The sequence below is a fragment of the Onychostruthus taczanowskii genome, unplaced genomic scaffold (assembly GCF_017590055.1).
Source record: "Onychostruthus taczanowskii isolate IOZ18803 unplaced genomic scaffold, ASM1759005v1 scaffold16, whole genome shotgun sequence".
Classification (NCBI taxonomy): domain Eukaryota; kingdom Metazoa; phylum Chordata; class Aves; order Passeriformes; family Passeridae; genus Onychostruthus; species Onychostruthus taczanowskii.
Window position 1 is genome coordinate 4,883,157 of NW_024498795.1, and position 27,487 is coordinate 4,910,643.

Here is a 27,487-nt window from a genome sequence, read left to right on the forward strand (position 1 = left end):
AATTTGGGTGCTTTCTACAGCTTGAACACAGTCAAGGCACTTGAACACAGTCAAGGCAGCCCCCACCAATCAATATAAAACCTCCAAATAACCCAAACCTGTGTATTGGGAGGCCACCTGCTGCCTGCCTGCCCTTATGTTGCTGTGACATGACCGATGTCAGCTTGACTCTGTGCTCTCAGCTCCAGCCTTGCCTTTCCACAAATGGTTTTCAGCAGGGCTTGCAGCACCTTGCAAATCACCTCCGAGTAGCCCACATGCATCATGCTAGGCTGAGTCAATTCTCTTTCTGACATCAGGGAAGCAGCTGGAGGATCAGGATCAGCATGTTTGCCTTGCAAGCAGCCATTAGTGAGGACTGGATACTATGTGCCTTTTTCTCTGCTGAAGGACTCAAGTGTCCTTCTTTGTGTGATCTGCATTTTTGGAAGAGATCCATGAACAAGGCATTATTCAGCAGCCTGAATTAGTGAGGTTGGCTTGGACATTGCCTGACTCTATGTGTCCTTGACTGTATCTTCCAGGCCTGGCTTTCCCCTCGCTTTGCAAACCCTCCTATTTACTGTTCACACTTGCCATCCTCTCACCTGTTGCTGGTACATCAGTTTTTAAAATCCAGTAGGTTCCCAGATCCAGGTAGTGGCAAGGCTGGGTGTGTGTTCCCAGCAGGAGTACACACATACAGATGCAGATACAGATACAGATGCAGATACAGATGCAGATACAGACATGGCTGGCCATGCTGACTGACCCAGGCAGAAAACGCAGCACTCACAAAGACAAATGGCCTTAATAGACCATATACTTAATGGCCTCATCCTGTTCCCTGCTCTGGCTGATCAGGACAGAAGCCCATTAATGGAAAAATAAAGATGTACTTGTATACATCTGTACAATATGAATCCCTCTGTAGCTGGTCTGAGACAGTAATCTTATTCTGTTGTTAATACCTGGATCCCAGGTCTTTCCAGTTTTTGGCATATGGAAATGTTATCCCAGAGGCTTACAGTTCCACTCTAGTTGCTGGTAATCAGATCTACAGCTATGAACTCTGGCTTCCTTGTCCAGTGCTGGCTTTAGGAAGTGAAGAACACTCAGCCTGTTCAGTGGATGACCTCTGGATCCCCAATTGCCTCACACAGAGATACAAACAGGCAAACAAATTCCTTTGGTAGCTAGTCCAGAGCTGTGGGCTCGCCAGTAGCTGACCCCACCACAGCCTTCTCAGAAGGTGACTTAGAACCCCTTGTCTCTCCAGCAGCCAACTCAGAGATTCTCTGGCCTCTTCACTTTCTTTCCTGGACTCATGGCTGCTCCTAAACTTGACTCCTACCTGCCCTGGCTTGCTGTTTGCTAAAGACCACACACAGACATGCAGATTCATGTAAAGTGTGTGCTCTTGTCTCTCCAGTTGCTGCATCTAAGACACACAGGCCCCTGTGACTTGTGGCCCCCACAACTTGTGGCCCCCACCTCTAATTGGTGGCACTCAGGCCTCCATACACATATATACATATGGAATATAGCTACATATATGTACATATGGAATATAGCTCTCACCACTCTCACCCAAAAAAATAATTAAAATACAGTCTACAAAGACAAGACAGACTGAGATGATCAGGTGCAAGGCATAGCCAGACTCACCAAAACTTGTTTACACCCAATCGGTGTAAACACTTTAGTCCCGTATCCTTTTATTTTTCTATATCAAACTGTCTTTATCCCTTCTTACCCCCACCTTTGATTCCTCCTTTAAACATCCCAAAAGTTGTCTTGTACAATCCCAAAGATGTTCTTCCCCTCCATCCCCTAGAGATTCCCACCCCCAGCAGGCAGTACTGCTCTCTATGGAGCGATCCCTCTGACTGCTGGAGATGGGTGTCACACCAGAGCCCAGGCTGAACCCTCGCTGGCGGGAGCCAGGTCAGAGGCTCCTTTTCTCTGGGTGTGCTATTGGATTTCTGCCCTGCCTCTGTTCCTTTGTGCTCCTTTCCATTTGTGGAGATAAGCCTTGAATCACATAATCCAGCAGAAGGTAAAACCCATAAGATGACCTGAATCAAATTGTATTTTAAGAATAAAAGTAAGAAGGAGCAAATGGACATAGGCAGGCAGTAAGGGGAAAAAAGAAGCAATGAGAGTGTGCTGTAGTAGAGCCTTTAGTCCACATGCCTTCTGAAGAGCTGTATTGGTTGCATTACCAATATTTGTAATCTTTGAAAGATTACTTTGAAGTCTGCTGTTTGTGAGCAGCAGTCAGTCAAACATTTAGAGCCCAAAACTTCAGCCAGTTTCCCACACACAAAAAGCAATCCCCTGAGGTACATAGAAAGCTGTAGAGCTGTGTGCCTGATGGAGGTGAGCAATAGCTTACTCAATGGATTTGCATGTACAAATTTCATAGTTACATAAATAACTTCTAATTTTCAGTCAGACCTGAATCAACTTGCAGCTTATCCATGTTTTAGTGTTGGTAATTTGAAAGAAGACACTTTTTTTGGTCACTGAATGTAGATGTACCTTCAAATCCTTTTCATCCATGCTTGTGTTTACTTAATAGTTCAGCTGATTTAGGAGGTGACTCTGCTGTTATAACTTGTATCCATAGAAGCCTGCATATTCTTCTTAGGTCTCCGCAGACTTGGTCTGGGATTTTAAAGGTATTTAGGTGTTCCACAATCCTCCTAGGTACTTAACTGTTATGGATTACTTATGGCTGTATTTTAAAACCCCACTAAACACCTCTTGGAAATATAAGGCAGCCAAATTTTTCCCTGGGTGCTTCATCTGACCTAGTCCATGAGATTCATTGTATATTTAGGTTAATATAGAAACACACTGTAAATTCTGTACAATGGATTCTCACTTGTAAATTCTGTAATTCTCACTTGTAAATTCTGTACAATGGATTCTCACTTTGGCTCTCTCTGATATCTCTTTCTCACATACTTATAATATGTGACCTTTCTCACATACCTATATTGACCTCTAACCTTCATAACTCAGTCTTTTTTTTAATTTCCCATTGACTCCATTGGTTAATTTAATACTTAGAATACGGCCTTTTATTCCACCATGCACAAAACAGGAGAAGATCTTTAAGATTTCCTTTGCAGATTTACTCCCTTCATTGTTGTTCCTTATTTGTCTCCTTTTGTGATTTTAATTTCTGCTGTTAAAAAGAATTAATTGATATATTTAAACCTGAAAAATTAGTAAAATGTTACAATAGCTACAAAGCACCAGCTCAACTTTGCAGATTTATGCTCCAGGCAGCCTTTGAACAATCAGTTTACAAGACTTACATCCTCATGGTATCTTTTGCTCCCAAGTGTGACAGCAAAACACTAAATTCTAGAAGAATGTTGGCAGGGGATGGCATGTGTTTTGGGGAATGGCATGACCATCAATGATAGAGAGGATATGGATTGAGGAAGAGCTGGCTGCTAGGCCATATCTGGATTAGTCTGACATTGCTAGCTGGTTCAAGACAGTTTATTTCTACTGGACAACTCTCTGGTCCTCCAACGTGATGGGCTTCAATGTGATGTGATTCTTTATTCCTGTTGGTCAGAAATGACAAGGTATCAGTAGCAGCAAATTAAATACTCACCCTGATCTTGTGTGAGATCCAGCTGCTTTGCAACAGCTGCACACATTCACAGAATGGAGCCATGGGGGGTTGGAGAGCATTCTGCTTACTGTCTTCGGGTTTTCTCATGCTCTCCTTGCTCGTGCAAAGGCTAAATAGAAATTTTACAAGATGATGAATTTCACAGGTGGGACAAAATGTGTAAAGTGCCCATGCTGCAGAGTAAAAGGATTTTCCAATAATAGCAGCTGAAGCAACAGTCATGTCCCACAAAGTCACATGGAAATTGGCTTTAATACCTTGGGAAAAAAACAAGCAAAATTCTCCTGTATTTAACTAGTCATGTGATATGATTGTTAAGCTGCTTCCTGCTTTTCAGGAAACACATTTGAGTTTATGTCAGGGTTGTTGCTAAGACTATTTCTATTTACTGAAGTTTTTAAGAACTAGAGAAAAATCCATGCCATAAGAGAACACTTAACAAGTTAGCTACTTTTTCTTTTTTTCAGAATGATAAATTTGCTGTATTTTGGTATTTAAGAATATGTGTTATAAAGCTTATTAGCACTTACATTAAATACCGAAGAAATAAATATAATCCACATAGTGGATTTACTCTGACAGCTTGTAGCAGGCTAGTAAATGCTACTAAGTCCATGGACCTTTAGGAGGAAGGTCCAATCTAGTTCCTCTTTCCTCTTTAGTCTGAAGAGTTTCATGCAAGTTAAGAAAGGGAAAAAAAATCTTAAAAGATTTTTTTTACATGGCTTCCCGAGAAAACCAAACATGGGAAGTCATGCTCCTGTTCAAGTGTGTACCTGTGTATCTCCACTACCTCTTTTTCCATCAGCCTCTTGTGACAAAATCCACAAGAAGCACATGAGTTACAGAGACACTGCAGCTGCAGATGAGCCTAGAAACAGCTCAAGAACCCAACAAAAACCTTTCAAAGGGGAAGTGAGACAGCAAGACACACACACAGAGAAGCATATGTCTGTTAAGACAAACACCAGACTACACATTTAGCTCAGATGTTTTGGAGTTTGTATTCTGCCCAGGTAATCCATTATATTTCCTATGGTTCTCAAACAGTTTCTTGCTTTGTCACCTCCCCCCCGCCATCCATTCAACTTGTTGCTGTGGCAGCTGTGGTTTCATGAATTGCCACCTACACTCAAACACAATACTCAGGTGGTTGTTTTAATGCCACTCATCTGGCTGCTGTCTGTAGCTGTCAATGGAGATACTGCTGATGTTTGTTTTAGCCCACAAAATGAGGTCTGAACTTTGTAATGTTAAAGCAAAGGTCACCAAGTCAAGTTAGGAGAAAATACGTTAAGGTGCCAAGTCCAAGAGACTGTGAAGTGACACTGGAGGAATTCCACCATCTGGTCCAAAGGAGTTTCTACCTGCATTTGCACACACTTTTATCATTATTTGACAAAAGGGATAGAAAACTTTAACTCCAGCCCTGAATATTCATATGCTTGAGTACAGGTGCTCTTGCACTTTCCAGCACTTAATGTCTTTTGATTTGTAACACATTTTCTGTCCTTTGGAAATGAATATTTTCTTTCAGCTCTTTGTTTCTCCCCATGCTTAGCCTCAGTGCTAGCAATTACTCATCCAGGACTTTTTGCAGCTGGTCATAGAGATTTTTATGCAACAGCTGTAGCACCTGGAGTAGTGGGAAGCATGTACCTGCCTGTTTTGTCAGGCAGAAATGTGTGTTTGGTGTGGCTGTGTTTTTAACCTCCATTCTAATCGGTCACTTAGCTACACAAACAAACAGAGCCAGAGAATGAGCTGCACTCTGTTCAACAGAGTCAGTAAAGCAGCCAGCCTAGGGTTTCCTTACAGCTACAACCAAGACTATGGGAATGCAAAATTAAGGCAGGCATTTGTCTGTGTTCAACTCTCCAGACTCTCTACATATTAAAGATTTTGGGGAGCCAATCTGTTTGGAGGACAGAATGAAAACATAATTGAGCTGGACTGTATACCACCCATTATCTGTATCCTCTGGTGAGTGGGGGTACAGCTGTAAGAGTAAAATTAATGTGAGATATTGACAGCTTGATTTTGGAGTTCAGTCGGCTCTGAATAGATGCCAATACAATGCAGAGCTTATCAATGAAGTCCTAGTATTTTCAGTGTGGGAGACATCAAAACAAGGACAAAAAGGTCTTAACCAGAAGTCATGCTAAAGACTATCAGGGAAAAAAGCATGCTTTGACCAGATGAGTGCATTGATGGCAGCTGGTCTTGATTAGATGGAAGATCTGTCTAACCTAGAATTCCACCTCTGACAGTAGTCAGTGATGGATGCTAGGGAAAGAATGTGGTAATGTTCCCCCAAAAATGCCCTTCTGCATCTGGCAGTCAGTGATTAAGCCTTTGGTGAACCACAGGAAGGATCTGGACCCCATATTTAATAGTTTATTTCAAGTATCCTTGAAGTTATAGGATTGCTTTTTAACACAGTTACACTTTCAGCCTCCAAAGTCTCCTATGGCATTGCTTTCCATGCACAACTGAATTCCATTCTGTGAAGGAGTAGTTCTTTCTGTTGTAAAGCTGACAGATGAAATTTGTGCCCCATAAATCTTCTGTTTTGAGGAACAGTGACTATCAGTTCCTAATGATCATTGTAGCTGTGTGTAAGGTGAAGGTTTTAGTGGTTTTGTTCTTCATTTTGCCTATCCGTCCAAAATTTTCTGAGCTGAAAGTATTACACTAATTAATCTCCCCATGTCTGAGCGTGAGCCTGCACTCCTATGACAGTGCTTGCTTTTCAGCCTCCTTCACTAGCTCTACTGCAGTGTCTGTGAAATGGGAGTTAGAGTATTTAAACCATGGTCACCGTTGTATGCAGTGTTATGGGATGCTTCTAGCTCATGTTTTTATTTTCTAATATGCCTTGTGTTTGCCCTCTTGATTTCTGCTGAGCTTTTTCCTTCATTGAGCTGCTCACACTACCTCCAGCTAAACTAAATCCTGTCACTGGATACACAAGGGTTGTTTTTTCCCGTGTAATGCAGTTATGGATATTAAATTTCATCAGGGGTTGTTTATTCAAATTAGTATCATGAAATACTTCTGAAGCTCAGTCCACCTGACAGCCTGAATAACTGTCCTGAAGGTTTTTGTACAATCACAGAGATTTACTTTTTTCCCCCCAGATCATTTAGAATTGGGCGGATCAGGTCCCCACACAATATATGGATTTCATCTGGAGTTTTCTTGTTTTTTGTTGCTAAAGCATCTCATCCCATCCAGCTCAGTCTCCTCAACACTCTTTAATAAAATCCCTTGCAGCAGAGATCTGTGCTGCAACCTGCAGAAGGGGAAGGGAGAAAGACAGGTTTAGGTTTTATTGCACAAACTTAACTTTTTATGGTTTTATTCTCTGAGAAAAAAGAAAAGAAGCAATAGACCTCTAAGATGAAGGGCTGGAATCTTGTTTAGACTGTCACTTATTTAACACTTACCAAGCAAAGTATGTATTTGAGATGAAATGTGTTGCTCTCCAGGTAAAAGTGATTCATCATGGGAAACACTTCTTCTATAAGAGCAGGTTTGCAGCTAAAATCCAATATGCTCCAGTCAGGTCTTGGGTTTCCCAGGTGAGTCACAATTTTCCTCCTCACCTGTTTTCTCAGGTGGTGAGTGGCTCCTGGCTGCCACCCTTCCCTCACCAGCACAGATCCCACTCATCTGTCACACATGTCCAACCCAGAGCAGCATACCACCCCTCTCCTGCTCCACAGATGATCCTCTCAGATTACATTTGTGAGAAGAGCACCATTCCTCACAAGTCCACAAGCCCCAGGACAAACAGCACAGCACAAGCTATGACTGGACAAAGCCTGGCTTATTTTTAACAGCACAGTGCTCAGCACTGTCAGGGCTGGGTGGGTGCAGCCACTGAAGGAACGTATCCAAAAACTGAATGCACAAAAGCAGCTGAGCCATCCCCCTGTGAACAGGGTACTCCAAGAGTTACCTACTGGGAATTAGGAGAGCGAGCCAACATTGACACACAGAGAGAAATGAACATTATTTTTCTTAGGAAAGCACTCTGCAGCAGTGGCACTGGGGGTGTTCACCCCTTGCCTGGGACTGCAGCCACCAGCAGCATTACCATATTCATGATCTAAAGGCTTTTGAATGCTAGGAATGTGAGAGGTCAGTCTGGCCCAGGGCCAGGACTCAGCCCACTGCTGGCCCTGTGAATAATACGCTTCACAGTCGGTTTGTTGAACGGAGAAGCAGAATGGGGGAGGATATGGGGCTCCAATGCCACTGCTTTGTGGGAAGGGTGTGGAGACACAGCTGTTGCCTGTGCATGGAGGATTCGCAGAGAGATACATCTCTGTTGTGTACATTTATTTCACTGTGGTGTCCTGACTCTGTTAATGAACAGAGTTACATGTGGCCTGTATGATCTGTCGGGAACAGGGAACAACCCTGAGTAACCAGAAGTATCTTAGGACACTTACTTGGTTAGTATGGAAGACAGTTATGATTAAAGTGCTACAGAAACAAGGAGGCTGATAGTTTCTATGTGAAAAGACTTAGAACTAGAGTAAGACATATATAAATGTCTTTTTTTCTTAATTTGTGTTTGTTTAAACACCTGCCCACCCCCTCCCCCCAACCCTTCTCCCCTCAGTCATGAAGAATTTTTAGTTTGAGTGTGGCCGGAGAAGATCAGGAGCAGGTGATGGAAGGCTACAAGAGAAACAACATAACAGGTCTCATGTGTAAAGGGGCCATCGGGGCAAGGTATAAAAAAATAGCCAAAGGCATAAAATAATAACTTGAAGCTGGTGACATCAGGCACAGAGGAAAAGAAGAACAGATTGTAGCAGCTGGAATTTTTCCAGTGAAAGAAAACCAAAATGTCAAAAACAACCACACCCCCACACTCCAATAAAACCCCCAACCCCAATCTCAACAGCCTTTGGAGAGAGAGAAGTTAGAGAAAGAAAAGTGACTTTTATCTGTTAGATTGCTGCTGCCTTTAGCCATAGCTAGTGACAAAACGTGCTTTGTTTTCACTGATCACAACTCTTGCAAAATCTGAACATGGTACCATGTCAGGGCCAGCTAAGGCTAGGAGGAATTGAGAGGGCTGTTTACTAAATTCAGTGGTCATAAAGGTGGAACTATGAGAGACAGTACTTCTCAAGATGAAATATTGATCCTAATGTAGTGTGCAGAAAGTGCTTATAAGAATGAGGAAAAACAGCTGGATCATCCCATACAAAGATGAAATGTTTTTTTGGGGAGACTGGAATATTTGCAGCATGTGTCTAATACTTTATGATTTCTGGTAAAATGGATTTATTTTTGAATAACCAATCACCTCTGAAAACACATTGGTTATTCTGGAAGATAGTGACTTTTATTTGGAAAGCAAGATCACTTGGGTGGAAACTAGGACAATATTCTGCAACTGTCCAAGGCAGCTTTTCTAGGCAGCCTCCCTCAGCAGGCAAGAAAGCAAGAGAGCTGCAGCTGGGAGAGCACCTACATTGAGCACATTTTGTACAAGAACCACTGAAATGACGACATTTGCAATTTAGCTTCTCAGGAATAAAATAGAGTTTACTATAGACTTCAGTTTGTCTAGCTCAGTAATAAATCTGCAGTACTTTTACTTAAATTAGATTATTTATAGTTTTCTTGTACATTCTCTCCTGATTTTTGAGATGGGAGAAGAGTATTTGAAACACTCTTAATAAAGAGCAGCAGCAAACCAAGCTACGTACCTACGCAAGGGAAGACGCTTTGTTAATTAGAAGTGTTTTTAACATAAAAGATTATGGACTTCATGATGTAATTAAAAATGTGTCATAAGAAATTACCTTTAGGACTTTAAAGGACTTCTTAGATGTCTGAGATTTCTCTGGGTCTATAATAGACTGACTACACACATCATTAAGCTACTGTTTCCTTAAATAGAGATGTTGTCTGAGGATCTAAGCTTTTTCTTTTTTTTTTTTTTTAATGCATGACAATCACAAACAACCTGTTATAATAGTTACATCATTTAACCCCCCCCAATCTGTACATAATGTATGCTAATTATTGAAGCATACATTATTGAAGCATTTATAGAAAACTGTTGGTCAATCAATTTTTCCTGTTGAAACTGCAATAAAATGCATTATCCTGATTCTGGAGTCTATTAAGACATACTTTATTTCTAGTGTTACATTTCATTAGCTGTTTTATGAAACTACTAACAGTACTATTTTAAAGTTCTCTTTCCAGTGATAATTGCTATTTATTAATCAATATTCCTAATAAAGAAAAGAACACTTTAGGAGTGAGGCCTACTATGAACAATTCACACTGATGGGTGACCTTAGAGAAAACCTGCCTGAGACTGAACTTAGTAAAGTGAAAATATTAATTTGTCTTGCATATGACTGTATTTTGTCCCTCCAAACATTGCTGTGAAAAGCCATTCAGAAATCACTCCAAAAGATTTTTTTCCAATTTTACTGGCCACCATTAGCACCAACACCTTGGGGTTTTTGCTTATTTTTACTTCCAGTGCTTTGTCCTTGTGGTACGTTAAATTTTGCTGTCTGCCAGGCATCCACCAGCTGACCTCTCACTTCGTGTCCTCAACAGACATGGGGAGGAAATAAGATGAAATAGTCTGTGGGCCAAGATAAAGACAGGGGGACTGCTCACCAATTATTGACATCAACAAAACAGACAGAACTCAGGGAAGACATAAAATTTAATTTCAGAAAAAGACAGAAATTTAATTTCAGAAAAAAATAGAATAAGATGGTGAGAAACAAAGACAAAACAAAAACACCTTCCCCAAACTCTGCTTTTTTCCAAAGCTGAACTTCACTCCTTCGTTCCCAGCTCTTCTACCTCCCCTCCCTGTCCCCAAGCAGTGCAGAGGAATGGGGCTCATGGTCGCTGCACATCCATTCTTTTCTGCTTCTCCTTCCTTCTCCCCCTCTCCCCTGCTCCTTCCCACAGGGTACAACCCTTCAGAGTGTGCTCCAGTGTGGCTTTGTGTGGAACAGACTGCTCCAGAGTGGGTCCCTCACTGGCCACAGCTCCTGCCAGAAAAATTGCTCATTCAGGGCTCCCATGGCTGCAGCTTCCTCCAAAGCTCGGGCTCTGCTCTGGGAGGGGTGTCCGTGGGTGGATGTTTTCTCCAGCATGTTCCTCCACAGGCTGCAGAGAAAGCTCTGTCTGGCATGTGCAGCAGTTCCTCACACTTATTTTCTGACCTTGATGTCTGCAGGTTATCTCCCACACTTTTTTTTAGTCCTTTCTCACAGCTGTTGCACAGAATTTTTTACCTTTTGTTAAATAATGTCTCCACAGAGACAGACACAGCTTGTCTGGAGGTCTCAGCTTTGGGCAGTGGTGGCCTCCTTTCTGAGCCAGATGGAAGGAGCTCTGTATGACACAGGGGCCACCCCCACAGCATCCCTCTAATTCCCACTGCCAAAGCCTTGCTACTGAACCAAATACAGCTCTATTCTGTGCTTTGCCACTGCAAGAAACCAGACCGTGATTCCCTCGCAAAAGGGGAACTGCTCCATTGGTCAAGCTCTGCAGAACTGTCCCTTAAGCTAAACACAAGATGTACTTGTTAGATAGAAGAGCAACAGACAAATCACACTTGCATGCTAACCCCCCTCAAGGTAAGTTAATCCTGAACTAGACAAATCTGATATTTCACTAAACTAATTTTTTTTTTTTCCTGCAGTCAAATGTCTACTATTCTGTCCTTAGGTAAATGACTGCAGAGAGGTTTTGTGAGGCAAAATAAAGAGGTCTTGATCCTAACAGTGTTTAGTGAACTCCAGAGATCACTGAACCCTTCTATCTCCACTACTCAGTATTTTGTAGTCTTTTGCAACTTTTGGAGGAAAGCAAACCTTTTGCATTAAAGGAAACACAGTTTGCACAGTTTCTCTGAGGCCAGAAAGTGAGTCAGCAGGAGGGAGTTAGGAGTTCAGAGCCACAAAATAGTATCCAGTTACTTCACTGCCACAGTCCAGCATTTGGAAACACTCTGTGCCAGACCATACATTCATTAATATTAATGATTATTTCAGGAATAAGTTATTCTGGAAATGAATAGAGACAACATCCAAAGCCACTATGTCATTTTATTTATTAATGAATGGTGTTCCTTAAAATTGGCACCACACAGCAGAAAATATTGCCATCACTGAATGCAATTTTCACCCATCTCAATTTTCACAGCAAGCTAAACTACTGAGATTAAAAATTGTGAAGTGGGAAAATACTATATTTTCCCTTAGCAAAACAACAATCCTTACACTTAAAAATATCTTAGCCACATATATGACCATGAGAAAGCAGTGATAAACTCTAAGCCCCACAAGGATACTTGCTGACACATAACTGAAGTGGAATGTTAATCACAATAAGACCTCTAATAAACCTTGGGGCATCAAGTCAAAAATATGCTTTGCACTTGGGTTTTAAATTTTTTTTTTCTTTTAATTAAGTAGCTAGTGCCTTTAGTTCAAGTGTGATTTCAGGGAAGAAGCACACTGAAATGATTGAGAACTACATTTCTGCCAGTTAGGAATTATCAGATGAGGTTTTCTTTGCATTTAAAATTCAGAAATACCAGCATTTCCAAAACTGTGATTACCTGCCTCTCTGCACACTTCACTGAAAAAAAAATTGCACCTCAAAGTCCAATATTTCTGCTTTTATCTTCCCTCCTCTGTAGGGAAGGGATTCATAATGTTTCCTACAGCATATTTCAAAAAAGTTCAGGAATTTAGACCCTGCTTTTTCCTCTCCCTGAACAGAAGCGCTTTCTCCTGAAAGAATCGGAAGGTGCAAGAAAACTTCCAAGGGTTTATGAAAGGAAGGAAATGAAGTAATGATAAACTGCACACAGATGAAAGCTACTAGATTCTTCATTCTGGTTGAGAAGAAAGCAACTTCGCTCTGTTTGCAGAACACGAGCAGTGCCTGAGTCAACAAGGTCTTACTTCAGTGAAAATTCCTTTTTTGGTAAGCAGAGAGCGGGGCTTGGTGCATTGTCAGTAAGTGATGCAAAGCAACAGGCAGAAAGGGTCCGTGCAAGCAAGGAGGCAGCAAACACGTTCCGCACCTTCTGCACAGCACTGCTCCCAGCCTTGTCTGCAGCAGCAACAGGTGCAGGTTCACTGAGTTTATAGGAAATAAAACTGTGGGAAAATCTAGCTGCTTCTCCACATTCCTGCAGGAAAAAGCCTGTGTTTTCAGTTTTTCTGTGTCTTGCTAGATGATGTACAGCGCTTGTATATAGTTTTCTAAAAGGTAGACAATGTCAAAGTTTTTCTCTGCTGCATACAATACACAGCTGAAGTAAAAGCTATTTTTCTTAAGCACGCTACTAAAAAAAAAAAAAAAAAAAAATCAAACTGGTTCCAGCTCACAGAATGACAAACTCCTCCAGTTTGACTCAAAGCCAAAACTTTATTTCCAGAAAGAAGTTGGTACAGTAGAAAATATCACCTCCAAATATTAAGCCTGTGAAAGATCCAGACTCAGAAGCAGTGAAGGAATTTTAGACACAACTTCAGGACACTTCTCCTATTTTGAGAAAATACCAAAGCTGAACAACTTTAATTCAAAATGCAAACAGCTGAACAGAGGGAATTGCTCCAAGATGGAGACTGCTGCACACAGGAACTTCACCAGCTCAAGTTTTAAGTGTTAAGCTGTTGAAGGAGCAGCTGCTTAAAAACATTGCACATTCATAGCAGGTTAGCTTTTCAGATCACTGCTGGATTCCCAGATAGAGCCACTGTAAACCGTGGTGTGTTAGTCCTGTAACAATTGCCTCTGGCTAGAGAAGGCTGGAATTTGGGATCTGCACAAGCTTTTGTACTACAGATGTTGAAGAAGCAATTCAAACAAAGCAACAATGAGCTATTCTGGTTATTTCACCTTCTTTTAATGCTGGTGCTCCCACCATAGGCAATATAAATATTCATAGAAGCATTTAAGAGAATTTGCTTTCAAGAGGTGTGCTTGAAAGTGGTCCTTAAAAGACAAAAAAATTAATTACTGTGTCCTTGTAAAGTCAGTTAAATGCAATTCCTTGACAGGGAAAGAAAGAATTTGGCCAACAACTAACATGGCAACAATCATTTATGCAGGGGGTGTCAAGAAAAATACAGATAAAACATAAAGAGGTTATATCAAAATGGAAGCTTTCTCATTACTCCCAGAATAGTTTGTTGTTTTCTTCTGAAGGACACCTGACAGTGCTGCAAGCTCCAGGCATTTTCTGCTGTGAGAAATCAGGAAAGAACAAGTCCTCCCCTTATCTGGAGCAGTACACCCTCTGCCTCCTCCAGCAAATGCTCAGAAGTAGATGGGAAACAACAGGAATTAGGAAGAAAGACAAAGTTTTTCTTAGCTGTCTATTTATTTGTAATACCATCACTTAAGAGATGGGTAGAGACCGACCAAAAATTGTATCCATCAGTCCCTTTAGCACATGGGTTTAGGCTGCCTTTCCTCTCAACAGTGATCTGAAAGATGCAGCTCCAACTGGCACAGTCACACTCATAGGGGGAAGGAAAAATAAGCACACAAAGGTGAGATTTGCAGCTAAAAGCAAGAGCAATTTCCCATGTGTCAGTGACCTTTGAAGTGAAGAGACCCAGCTAAGAGGTCAGACTAGATCCCACCAACCAAGATACTTCATCTTTTGCACCTTTCTGCTTCTATTTTAGCAGATCTGGTCAGTGCAGTTGGTGCAGACAGTTAATGGATTCCTGTCTCAGAGGCATGGCAAGAACTGTGGGGTTCATAGTGGTCTTTTTCCTTTTGCTCCTACTGATTTCCTCCCCTGCCCCACTTGTTCTCTCTCTGCACCAGAGCTTCTCTTACTAGGTGGCACCTACTGTCAGGACAGACACATTTCCTGCATCTGATGTCACCTTAACAGCTTTCAGCCTTCCTAAAGCTCTTCATGTGCAAGCAAACAAAAACCTCAAAAGCTACACCTGTGAGCAACCAAAACTAGGCTTTTTTTCCTTCACCCATGTGAGTCTGCATTTTGACACAAGATGCCTAAGGCTGCTTGTTCTCCAATTTTTCACTCTGTTGAGGAAAAGCTTACTGAAAGCTGGGCATAGCAACAGTTCAATAAACTGCAGGAAACATTACTTTGTCCTCTAATACAGCTTGTCTTGGGAGATCATAACACCACAAATACTCACTTTAGAGCATACATGTATGTCATGCAAGACTAGACAGTGTCCTGCTGCTCTCCCCTGAACACAAGGGCCACAAGATATCCAGCATCTCTTACATGTACCTCAAGCCCAGCTTGACACCTAGTGTCATCTTGTAACAGTAAAAACTTCAGAAGCGGTGGTTTAACCCCCCAAAAAAGCTTTAGCAGATTGCTTATAAGCCATATTTATGAAACCACAGCAGATTATTCAATGCTCAGGCAGAACTGGGCATCAGATTCATTAAGAAAATGTATCAGGTTCTTCCACTGTGTGAGCTGTAATAACCTGAACATCCTGAAGATTTGAAAAAAAAATATAAAGAACTATAAAGAAAAAGTTTTGTTTCAAGGGCAGTAAAGCTAAATCTTAACCTTCTGCTTAGTAGTTGCACAATCTCCATTTAGACTTTGTGAGAAGAGTCTGTCACTGAAGTAGGACTGAAGTTGCACTATGTAGTTCCATTGTCAGCAGGAGTAAATAGGTACACTTCACCTCAAGGTCAGCTTCACACTAATGCCAGCACTGTTAAGGATTAAAACTAACAAATAAACAAACAATCCCCACAGTTCCCATGCCCCCACCTTACAGCCCAGTCTGTTCAGAATGCAAGTAGATAGCCATGAAAAACAAACAACAACAAAACACCAAAACAAACAAAAAATAACCACAAAAAACTGATTGGTGCGAAAAATATTCCATTGGTTACAAAGCATTAAAGTTTCCAAGTATACAAATTCTTCATTTTGAATTTCTGGGGCAAAAACCTGCCCTGTCTCTCCTTTTGCCAGATTCTCAGACATTAGGAACCCATCTTTTTGTGGTGTTAAGAGCCTGTGAACATCCAACACTTCATGACTAAGGCCTACAAGTGCTCCCAAACAGGAAAAATGTTAGCTCACATTAGTGCACATCCCCCTACTACAACATTGTTACAATCAGAACTGGACAAGAGAACGTCTGTGAGCAGAAGGATTGGAGATGGGAAGCGCAGCTGTGGTCACTACTCCCGCCTGGATCTCATGTACATGTCTTCTTCATCATATTCACCCATCAACTGCAACATGTACGTTCCAGTATAGAGCAGAAACTGTCCAGTTATTTGTGCTGCGTGGGACATGAGCTGAAGCACTTTCCTGGAAGAAAAGTCATTTGTTTAAGAAAAAAAAAAAAACAGCAAGACTACATTACCCCTTTCCACCCACAACGTTATGATGAGTGAAGTCAATATATTTAAAAACCCCTCTTATTCCTTCTCACTTCTGAGGAGATGGTCATTTTTGTACCTTGATGGACAGAAAACTATTGACATGTTCTGGCAGGACCAGAAATCACATTCAACAAAGCAGACTGACATATTGCTAGATGCTTACAGGCCTTCTGCAAAGCCATCACTCAAACCATCACAGTACCACAGAAAACAACTTTGCCTGGGAGCAGCATTCCTGCAGCTTAAACTCACCTCACGTCTCACCTTGGTCATTCACTAACACAACCCTGTATGTGTCTTCTAGCCACAGATCAAACCTGATTAGATCTGAAGCTGAACAATCACATTACAGTGGGTACTCAACAGAAAAAGCAGGAAAGTTACTGCTGCAAGACTTAAGAATTCTCCAAAACAGACAAAGCAGGAAAGTTACTGCTGCAAGACTTAAGAATTCTCAGTTCCCAACTACTTTATTTTCTACAAATTTGATAAAATCAGCATTCAAGTATAAAGTGCTGCGTAAGAATCAGTAAAAATCCATAAGATAACATCAGGCAAGCATCAGAGGTTGACAATGTAAACTGTGTATCTTCACAGGGAAGAGACAGTCATATTTGAATGGTCATTTATTCAACTTAGTTGTAACTGCATCTTCCATTCTGCAGGAAACAACAAGGACGCAAGTACTGAGAGCTACATTTGAGTCTCATCCCCCAGAAGTTGGGAGGGCACTCAAGTATGATGCTGAGGCATTGGGAAGCAGTACCAAAAAACTGGAATGGGATCAATTTCTGAAGATACAGAAACCACATCAGTCTCTCTTCTGAGAAAAAAAAAAAAAGAAGATTTTCTGAATTCTTGTCTAAGAAAACATGCAGCTGTGAACGCTCTGCTTCTATTCACTTGTCCTTTGAGCTTAAGCAGAGAAGGAAAAATGTTCCTACAAATTCATTTTTAACCCCACTGTCATGAAAGGTTTGCAGTTGAAATCCAATGCCTCAACAGAGCAGAATACCCCGTGCTTAGAGCCTGTGAAGCCTTTACAGAACACTGTACCCTTATTCATGCTTCCCACACGTGCCACTGCAGCCTGTTCTTCCTCCACCACACAGGGCAGGCCAAGGAGCTTTGCAGTTGCAAAGGAAGCTGCACCTGGCGCTGGGCATTGCAGCAGCTGCAGTGTGTCACTTGCACGCAGGAGCAGTTGCCACTTAAGCCACAGAGCAAGTTATTTGTTGAACGGGACATTTGATCCTTCAGTCGGACACTACAGGGAAACACCACGAGGGGAAATGCACTAATCAGACCTGGCAGGCTTCCAGCCCCTCCCATCACGAACAGCTGCAGCATTTTTCAGCCCTTTCCCTCCACTCAGCATGTGGGCTCGGGCAGAGGGCATCGGAGTTAGCAATCTGGAACTCATTAGCAGAGGGACTGCACCAGGATCCTGACATCCTCTGTCTCTGATTTCAACAGCAAGCTGAGACAGGCCGTGTCACTGTTGTGTTCAAGGGTACCCAAGGTTATGTCTTCTGTCACCCTGTTCTTTGCTAGCAGACTGTCATCCCACCCTGACAGTGACACTTCCCTTACAGCTCAACTCTGCAACATAACAGAGCTTCCAGAAGAACTCCACAGCTACTTCAGCTGTTTGCCAGCACCTCTCCCTTCTCACCAGCTGCCCTGTCTTGGCAGGAAGGCAGAATTGTCACTTCAAACTCCCCTTAGCAGCACAAGTTCCAGTGCTGATACTCAGTTCCATAGCAGGCAGCCAGAGATCAGAGTTTGTTTTGGCTCGAGAGAGTTTGACAAACACAAGAACTGGAGGAATGCAGCTGTCCAAGGGCAAACCTCTGCTTTGAAGAAACCCTAATGAAGTCTGTGCTACAGGTGGGTGTAGCATGTAGCTGGATAATCACTTCATCCTGACCAGAGAGGAGTCTTGTCTCCAGCCACACTAGCTGTAGCCTGAAAGATTAAAGACCACCCAAGTAGAGTGGGAGAGGTCAATGAGACTGAGGGACAGGGAAGAAGATCAGCATTACAGTGCTGATCAGCATACCTGCATCAGGAGAGGAAGGACTGCTTCATCTAAAGGCCACATGTCACTCAGGATAAGGCAAAACTTCACTGATGATGTGTACATCTGTCTGTCAGATCTGGTCCTCAAGTAATAAAATGCAGCACACCATTGTGTCTCAACCAGAATGCTAAAAGTCAGGTAGAGAAACTTGGGGGTGCAGCTTAAACAACCGTCAAAGCACAGCGCCTCTGGGAAGGGGTCTGAGCTCAGCAGTCTCCTTGGCCAGGGCAGAGCACAGCTGATCTTGACAAGGCACCAACTTTCAACCCACTGCTGAAAACAGTGAATTGGGCAGGTATTCTTTTGTCCCTGAATGACAGCTTTTCCCAACAGCCAGATCTATCACACTCACAGCCCACAGCAGATCAGTCCTGCAGGGGACAGTGGTCCTTGACAGGCTCCCTTAGCTAGCCTAGAGACCACACCAGCTGGCTTAAGAACAGTGATACCACAGAGTCTTACTACAGATGAAAATCCACATTAGGAGAGCAGAGTGTCATCTCTTCCATTTTCCTTTGCCTCCATGTAGCTCTAGTGGTGAATCTGGCAAGCAGGAACTGCAATGTCTGAGCAAGCTTTAAGACCCCTGACATTAGATCTCAAATTCCTTTCATTTCATCCCCTTGAAGTCTCCTCTTCAAAGAGCTTCTTTCCCCAGTCTCCTGCATTCTTCAGACAAACAAGTCAAGGAGATGTGAGGAAATCCTCTCAGCAGAACAAAGAAACCCTACTTACACTCTTTCAGTAAGTACAAGCTGATTAGAGTTTTGCCTTGGCAGAAACTTAAGATTCCATCATAAAAAGCCATAGGAAGTTTTTTACCAGTCAGCTATGCACCTCACAGAGTCAGCATATTGACCAGTATGTAAGAAATAACAAAAATCCTGATTTTATAAACACACCTGCTTCACAGAACCAATAGCAAACAGGGGTTTTTACATTAGCATGTACACCTGCCCAGCAGTGGAAACACTCACCGCAATACACTTTTTGCTCCCATGCATTTGATGTCATATGAGATAGAGTAGATCTCATAGAAGGTTGCCTTGATGTTTAAGCAGCCAATAAAATCCTTAGGGTTCAGTTTGTACAGATCAAATGTGATGTTAGCGACTCCCATTTTCTTCTTTTTTCTCACAGCGACAACTCCATTTTTTGTCTGATTTAAAAAGACAGAGACAGTTTACACCATGACACAGAAAACTACAGCAAGACAATTGTTAACAGTGGAGCTGTTCAGAAGCAGCTTTGCTTACTCCAGTCTTGGGACTAGCTTTTGGTCAATTCTAAACCAGAATTAAAATCATTAGCACACAGATAAGAAGGTCTGTAGACCATGTGTTGTTTTTCCAAGTCCTGAACAGGCTTCTGAAGTTTTCCAGACACTAAAATTCTAGAGTGACAGAGCACCTCCTGAATATTTATTTTCCATAACAGAGCTTCTTCAGAGTACACTGAAGGCACAGGTAATGCCACCAGTGTTCCTGCCATTTATTTATCCTGGCACTTTCTGGCTTCTCTCTGAGTCAGCGAGGTTAGACCACCAAATAACCAGGATGACATCAGGTCCTTCTGCTTAGCCAGAAACACAGTACTGATGAGCACTCTTGGAGACAGAGTCAAAGATGACATCTGTGAAAAGTCAGGGACTCATTTCAAAACCTGGCTCACAACATCTTTCTTCCTACTAAAAAGAAACACAGGGAGGGAACCACTGCTGATTAGGCCAAGGGTTTAATAATGAGGTTTCAGGAGGAAAAGAAAAGGAGAGGGAGCATAGAAAAAGTCATCTTCCACCTTAAATGCACCCTCCTTTATTGAAAGCAGCCCTCGTCCGCTGCAGGGTGTGTGCTTCAAGAAAGGAAAATCAAAAAGAAAATAGCAAAGAGAACCCATATTCACAGAGACATCTAGTGGATACACGGGATCCTCTGCTCAGCACATTCCGCTCAAGGTTAATGAGCTGGCAGCTGCCAGGCTGTTTTCTGCAGGCTAAATGAAGCAATAAAGTTGTGTAAGACTGGGCCTTTTGGTACTTGACACCCCAGCCCTCAGACAGTGTCGTGATAAGTCAGGCAAAGTTAAACACAGCAGTACATCACTAGCCAGCAATTTTATGCCTGTTTTGCTTTGATAACCTCCAAGCTCCAGCAACAGGGTCCCCTATCAACAACAGCTTCGGGCATGTACGAGCAGTTGGTGTGCTTGGAAGCATCTCCCCACACCCCTCCCTGTTAGCACCCAGAATATTTGGATAAAGCAGGACAGGGCTGGTGCTACACTCCACGTGATTCGTGAAGCTGTGACAATCCCTCTGTTGTCACACAGCACATTCTGAAGAGGGGTTGCCTTCAAACTTGTGCTGTTGCAGTGCCAGACAGGAGACAGGAGAAAGGAGCAAGGTGGAGTCACACCTGGGCTGAAACTCCTTTTCTGCCCTTGGAGCTCATGCCCCAGGTGCAGAGCTTGAAAAATCAGTGAGGTATTTGGGGGAAAAACGTACAGGCTGCCCACACTGCAACAGGAGACTGGGAAAACAGGGCCACATGATCGAGCTTTGAGTGTGCAGGCACAAAAATGGTGTCCCTGCTTACAGCCCCACAGCCAGCTCTGCAGCTGGTAGAAAAAATTCTGATGCCAGATTCAGAGCAACAACCATCTCATGGAAAAAAAGTTACGAGTTTGACTCTATGTTATTAATGTACAGATGACTATTCCCCCATAAAAGAAATAATTGAATAATGAATTCATATGATTAGAAGGCTAAAGCAAGCAAGTTTTAGGAGATCTTAAATATCTTGAAGCATGCATACTAACATTAGGTTCTGATGCCAACTTCCGGCTATTTGCAAAATCAATCAAGGCATTTTTCTAACTATCATTAACTATTACTGCCTTCAGATGGCAGAACTTGCTTTATACTACTTTGTTTGAGCATTTTTACAGTCTAAATCTAATCTTTAAAGACATTGTATTTTTTTTTAACTTCATAGAGTCAAAGTCCTAATTTTCTTTATGTTACAAAAAGTCTCAAGAACAAATATTTCTGAGCGTCTCCAAAAGCAGGTTATTTTTCATGTAAGTTTTTCAGTTGTTATGTTTTACTTCAATTCCTGGTGGATTTTGCCAACAGATCCATGTACAAACAAGGGACAATAAGAAACATGAACTTGATTTTTCATCCAGGAAGTCTCAACAAGGAGTTTGCACCGTGGCTCTTCAGAGGAATTTTTCTTCCTTTTCTCCCCTCTTTCCAACAAGTTTTAGCAGCCACAAACATTCCTCCATCCATTTCTACTCAAATGAGAGAGACACAGTCAACACTTACCGGTGTCCATTTCTGTCCATTTTCCAGAACCATGAAATGTGTATTATCATCCAGGGACTTGAAGAACTCTTCTGTGTCCACAACTGTGCCATCTTCCTCCAAAACCAGAGTAACTATTCCAGCAGTTATAAAGAAGGCATCCAAAGTCTGAAAAAAAACCCAGGAGATTTTAGCATTCTAAAGAGTTCATCCTTTCATATTGAGACTCACTTATCTGAAATACTCCCCTAGTGATGGTTTTTTTAGAACAAGAGTCTGTGGGCTGTCTTTCTGGGATACTGTATTTCCCTGTAAGCTTCAGTCAGGGTGGGACTGTTTGCTGTACCTTGCTGAAGAGCTCTTGCAGGCTGCTTGCAACAATTCCCTTCCGGCTGCTTCGGGAGGCATTGGACACACGGAAAGGGCGCCCGGCAGGCATGAGCGGAGGGAACAGGGTCTGTTTTGTTACTGCTCCTACAGATGCTCCCATGGATATGAAAGATCTAAGACAAATGAAAATCCAACAGAGTTACAAAAACAGTCATGTCAAGTACTGCAAGAAGGAGGAAGGCAGTTGACATAATCACATTATACAAGTAATTCACAGATCACACTAAGACTCTTGGAGCTTAATTTAAAAACTAAATACTGCACTGTCCTACAGATATGTTATCTCTGAACTCTCTCTTGCCCATGACATTTGGAAAGACTTCTAAAATTAATACAATTTCAAGCAGACATGTCTAGCTCGGCTGACGTCAAGGTCGCAATCACAGTGAAGCTGATGGGTTGTAAAACTGAATTTAAAAGGCAGTAACTCTTATTGCATTCATTTACTTAGCTCATTCTCTTAATTTACAAGATAAACAATCAGTGAGATATATAATTAGTTGAAAGCACTTTTGTGTGTTAAGAGTTTGTTTCAGGAAGACTGAATGTATTACCCATATTCAAAACACCCATTGGCAGAATGCAAGCAGAGCTTTGTGATACAGCTACACTTGACTTTGAAGAGTCAAGGCATTTGTTTGTAAATTATATCTGCAGCCTGTAAAACCCCACCTGGTTTTGAAAAGCACAAAATAAGAGGCTTGTATCAGAAGGAGTTAAATGCAATCAAAGTTAATATCCAAGTACATAAATACATAGTGTTGGACAGACTGCCAGTGAGGCACTGCCAGCAGAGTGCCTCTTAGAAAGAAATTTTAGATTTTTCTGGGCAACTGCATATTTACCTTTGGTAAACCAAGCACATAACACCAGTAACAGCCTACTCCCACACCAATGTACAGATCTGCTCTCATCTACACCTAGAGACATTTTTTTCTGCCAAATGATAATGGCTAAGTCAATACTCAGCTTGCCAGAAATGGCATTCTGCCCAACACCTGGGAAGGATTGATTTCTAAGTCTTTTGAATGGAGGCAGTATTTTGTCTCCCACACTCCTGGACTTCACCCTCTGTATATACCTTTGGCTCCTTCATGGTGAATTGCTCCGGGGTGGGAAAGGGATGCATCCCCATTTTGTTCTCCCATATAGGCGTAGAAATTCAACTTTATGCAGGAAAATCTATTCTCAGACACTTTCACTGAGTGAATCGCCAGCTTTTATCTGCAGCCAGAGAGTGAATACAGGACTTCCCAGAACAACAATGGGATGGTATAAAGTTACTCGACTTATGATGTCCCAGTCCCATCTTTGATGCAAATCCACACCAACCGTGTAGAATAAATATCTTTTCCACACCTCTTATCTGGTCTATAAGCATGTTTTTGGAATGCACAGAATGTAATTTTTCTGCCTGACCAGATTCAGATTTCAGCAAATAATTTGTTTACCGATCCAATTCTGAACCACTCTTCTGGGCTATCACCTTTCCTCTAAACAATAAGTTTATGCCTTCCGCAAAAACTCCCTGGCATTATTGGAGCTTTAATGTTTTTAAAGGAGGAGAACATTCAGCAGTTTTGTTCCAGCTCATGCTCTTACTGTGTTGCTAGTCCTGACTATACAGTGGCTTTCACCTACTGGCATTTACACACACGGCTGATGGAAACCTTGTCCTTCCTGTGACAAAGCTGGAGAGGGTAAGCAGCCAGCTTGGCTTTCAGGAAACAAACACTGTTTCATACTAAAGAGCTAAAAAGCACTATTCCTCCTGGAAAAGGGAGAGGGCCAGGGAGGAGGACATGGAGACAGTAGCACTGACAAGGGCATCGGAGCCTCACAGGAGGGAAGCCTGCTAGGGCAGGCCCTGTTTGCCAATCTCTCTGCTGACTCAGGTAATGGGCCCCCAATCACCCCACTGGTCGTGGGCAGCTCACATTCTGAATCACTGAGTCTCTCCCTCAGGAAGGAAGCCTGCTCACCTGCTCTGGGGCTGGTGACATCACTTCACAGGGCACCCTGATGGCAAAAAGTGCAGCGCTGGTGTTTCAAGAGCTTTCACAGCTGATTACACCTCATTGCCTCTCACAAATTTGAAAACTTATGTGTAGAATGGTAACCTGAGTGATACACATGTGAGTACTCCAATTTTTTTTTTTTTTTTGGTAAGGACAGTCAATATCAGCCCCATTGAAAAGTTTTCTTTCCCACTACTTGAGCCAAGCTGTCATTCACAAAAGAACACATAAGGTTAACAGCCAAAACATACACACACACTGACAGAGAATGAGAAATGTTAGGGACACAGCCCATGGGCAGGACTTGAGCTAACAGAGTGTACCCCAGCCAACTCTACAAGCTGTACTTCGAGGCGCTGTCATTCACAAAAGAATGCATAAGGGTAACAGCCAAAACATACACACTGACAGAGAATGAGAAATGTTAGGGACACAGCCCATGGGCAGGACTTGAGCTAACAGAGTGTACCCCAGCCAACTCTACAAGCTGTACTTCGAGGCGCTGAGCAGAAGTTTCTCAGGGAGTCAGGATCAGCCTCCCCACACTGCTGCCTAGCTCTATTTAAAGTCAGAGCAATAAAAACAAACAGATTAATAAACCAGGGCTTACATTATTGCCACCAGACAGTCACTGAACAGGAAAGAACTTCAGAAGTTATTTAACAGTGGTGAAATTTCACCTACATGTTGATAAAACCTGTCAATATCATCTTTAAACTAAGCCTGGTTGTAAAGAAATGAGTCTGGGCTCCAGGGCAGGCTGAGGTTTCAGCTAATGAGGAGACAAAAGGCAGGATGATGAAAAGCAGCCAGACAAACAGTGTGAACCCTTCCATTTCTGAGCCAATTGCTGAAAGCTTGTTTTTATTTTGTGTGCCACTCTCCTTCCTAGATCATAGGCTCAAACAGGACAGCTCGTAGAAAGGTCCAGTCTTGTTGTACTTGTCCTCAAAACATAGATAAACCAATTCCTGATACAGGGAATTCCTCTATTAGACTGGCGTTACCAAAAATAATTTCCTATTATAAAGCTGATCAAGCTAAGTCATAAGAAGCAAGTGGTGGAAATGAGCTAAGGCGCAGTTGCTTTTACTAGAAAGTTGAGTGACACGTTAAATACAGACAAATCTACTGTTGCTTTATTAATCTTTAAAGCCAAAAGGATCAAGTCCTGGCTCTTCCCTAAAGGAAGAAGGAATTGCACATCTGTGGAAAATACAAAAATATTTCATAATTGAAAGATCAAATACCTTCAAACACTAGCAGCTTACCCAGTTTGTTTTGGATAACTACAATCTACTAGAGAGGGCTTCACAAATGCTGCCACAAGCATTCACTCTAGTGTCAAATCTGGTGGGAGAGATGAATTAATTCTTTACGAGGACACGGGGATTAAAAGCCTGCCTTGAGCCCTGTACACACATTTCACTCTTTATCTTTGTTTGCAATATGCCCCGTATGTTTGTCTAAGAACGTGGTGCAATGGTCTTCAGCCTCACTCAGAAAAGCCAGCGTTGCACAACACGCTCCAGGATCCGGCACGGATTGATTTCTAGGTTAGGGTTCACTGGCAAAGGACAGCAGCAGTAGCAGCCAGGCAAAACAACAGAAAACAAAAAACCAAAACAAAATAGAAAAAGGTCGGGAATTAGTGAGGAGACTTGGGGTTCAGTCAGGTCGCAGCGTGGTTCTCCCGCTCAAACAGGAGCTGCCCAGCTCGAACAGGAGCTGCCACAAGCGCAGCCGGCAGCGGATGTGTTCCCGAGCGGGGTACGGAGCTGCACCCCCGGACGGGCTGCTCGGTGACATTCCCGAGCCTGTGGCCAGGAGCCTCGGGCACCGAGCGGCCACCGCGCCCCAAAGGCAGGGTGGGCTGCCGGGCTCCTACCTGCGCTTCCCTCCGCGGAGCCCCAGCCGGCTCGCAGGGCTGCGACACCGTCCTGACCTGCTTCTCCCACGCAGCGTCCATCGGGGTTAATCCCCCTCCAGCCCCACCGCCCTCGCACCGCAGGAGCCGACCGAGGGCTGCTCAGCCTCGGGCATCCCCGGCAGCCGGAGCTGCGGCCGGCATGGAGAAGGGCATGGAAAAGGAGATGGAGAAGGGGATGGAGCGTGCCCGCACTCACCGCAGCAGCGATCCCACGCAATCCCGCGCCACCTCCATGGCCCTGCCGAGCGCGGGGCAGCGCCGGTCACGGCGCTTAAGAGCAGCGGGCGGGGCTCCTCCTCCGGCCCCGGCCCCTCCCTGCCCGCCTTCCCCCCGGCGGCGCCGGGAGCCGTGCCCTGGGACAGGGGGCCGTGTCCCGGGACAGCCCCGGCGGGCTCAGCGCCTGCCCGCTGCCCAGGGATGCAGCAACAGGCGGCAGGCAGCGCGCTTTGGGAAGGGATGTTTCTGCAGGAGGCGCCTAGTGGCTTACCTGGGAAAGGAGCGGGGAAGGTTTTGCTTCGTGCGGGGGATGCACGCTCCGCGTTAGCTGCTTAGAGCTCATGTAACAGGGGAAGCCAATCTCATTTGCGGCCGCCCGGCATTAGAGCGAATCAACAGATTAGGCGTCTCAGCTTCTGATTTTAGGGCCTGTGAATAAGCTTAGAGCTCGGATTAATGTGTACAGTAGTGGAGGTATTTACTGTCACCCCTACGGGCAGGGGAGCAGTGGCTTCTGTTTACTACACAGGAACAGAGGCAGAGTTTCCTGTTCACATGGACGCAAGCCCTTCACAGTCCTTTTGGGCACTGGAACCAGGTTCTGTTGCTTACAGCTGTCCAGCAATTATTGTTCAGGAAAAACAGAGCCAGGAGCATCAGAGCCTGCCTCAGGCAACAGCCTGACCTGGGGCCAGGATCTGTGCCAGGAAACCTTGCCACTGCTAACTCCAGCATTCAGGTCACCCCCAGGGTCAGGAATAACTGATTACTTTGTTGCCTGAATTGCTTTTCCTATTTAGAATAGAAACGACCACTCAAGATACCTCTTATAGTCCAGGTTTCTTTAACAGGCAGTCTAACACCTGCTAGATGTATTCTTCAGTCCACAGCATTTGGGGCCTTTACCAGCTATAAAAAATTCAGTTTTTTGGTCCAGGGCAAATTGCTTTCTTGGATGGTGTCTCCTCTCCAACCTGATGAAACAAACAGCTTCTTTCCTCAGAGCACACTCTAAACCAAGAAACTTGCCTCTGGGAAGCTAAGGGCAGACTTTTATCTCTTCCTCCTCAAGCTGCTTAGGTCTTGCAGGTGTTATAGGGATCCTTCTCATATGTAAACCCCTTTTCTCCCTGTTTCCTATGGCATTTAGTTTTGTTACTCTTCTGCAACTAGCCCCTGACAACATGTCACAGAGAGCAGGAAGCGAGGGGCAGTATGTGATTCTTGACCGCTGGACTCCAAACAGCCAGTTTTCCCCTGGATCTGTATCTTGTGGTGGATTGTGAGGCACAGCAGATGTTTAGTCTGAAAAGTGATCCATTTTTAAGGAGTTCTTGACAACGGCTTGTCCACTGTCAAAAACTTGTGTGTATGCTGCAGCTTTTCTTGCTGTGGAGGGAGAAAAGGAAGAAGGTGTTTTGTCAGATGGTCTGTCTCCTCTGTCTGTGGAAAGGAAGGGAGAGTGCCCCAT

The 27,487-nt window shown here is 43.3% G+C and overlaps 1 protein-coding gene across 1 annotated transcript; it reads right to left on the reverse strand.

Moving 5' to 3' along the window:
- Nucleotides 1-11,737: 11,737 nt before the first annotated feature.
- CIDEA (cell death inducing DFFA like effector a) lies at nucleotides 11,738-26,113 on the reverse strand. The gene is made up of 5 exons (XM_041399248.1): nucleotides 25,997-26,113; nucleotides 21,809-21,965; nucleotides 21,484-21,630; nucleotides 19,133-19,314; nucleotides 11,738-15,998 (listed from the first exon to the last, which is right to left on the reverse strand). The coding sequence occupies exons 1-5, from the start codon at nucleotides 26,032-26,034 to the stop codon at nucleotides 15,866-15,868; spliced, it is 657 nt and encodes a 218-aa protein (XP_041255182.1). The 5' UTR covers nucleotides 26,035-26,113; the 3' UTR covers nucleotides 11,738-15,865.
- Between the last annotated feature and the right edge of the window lie 1,374 nt (nucleotides 26,114-27,487).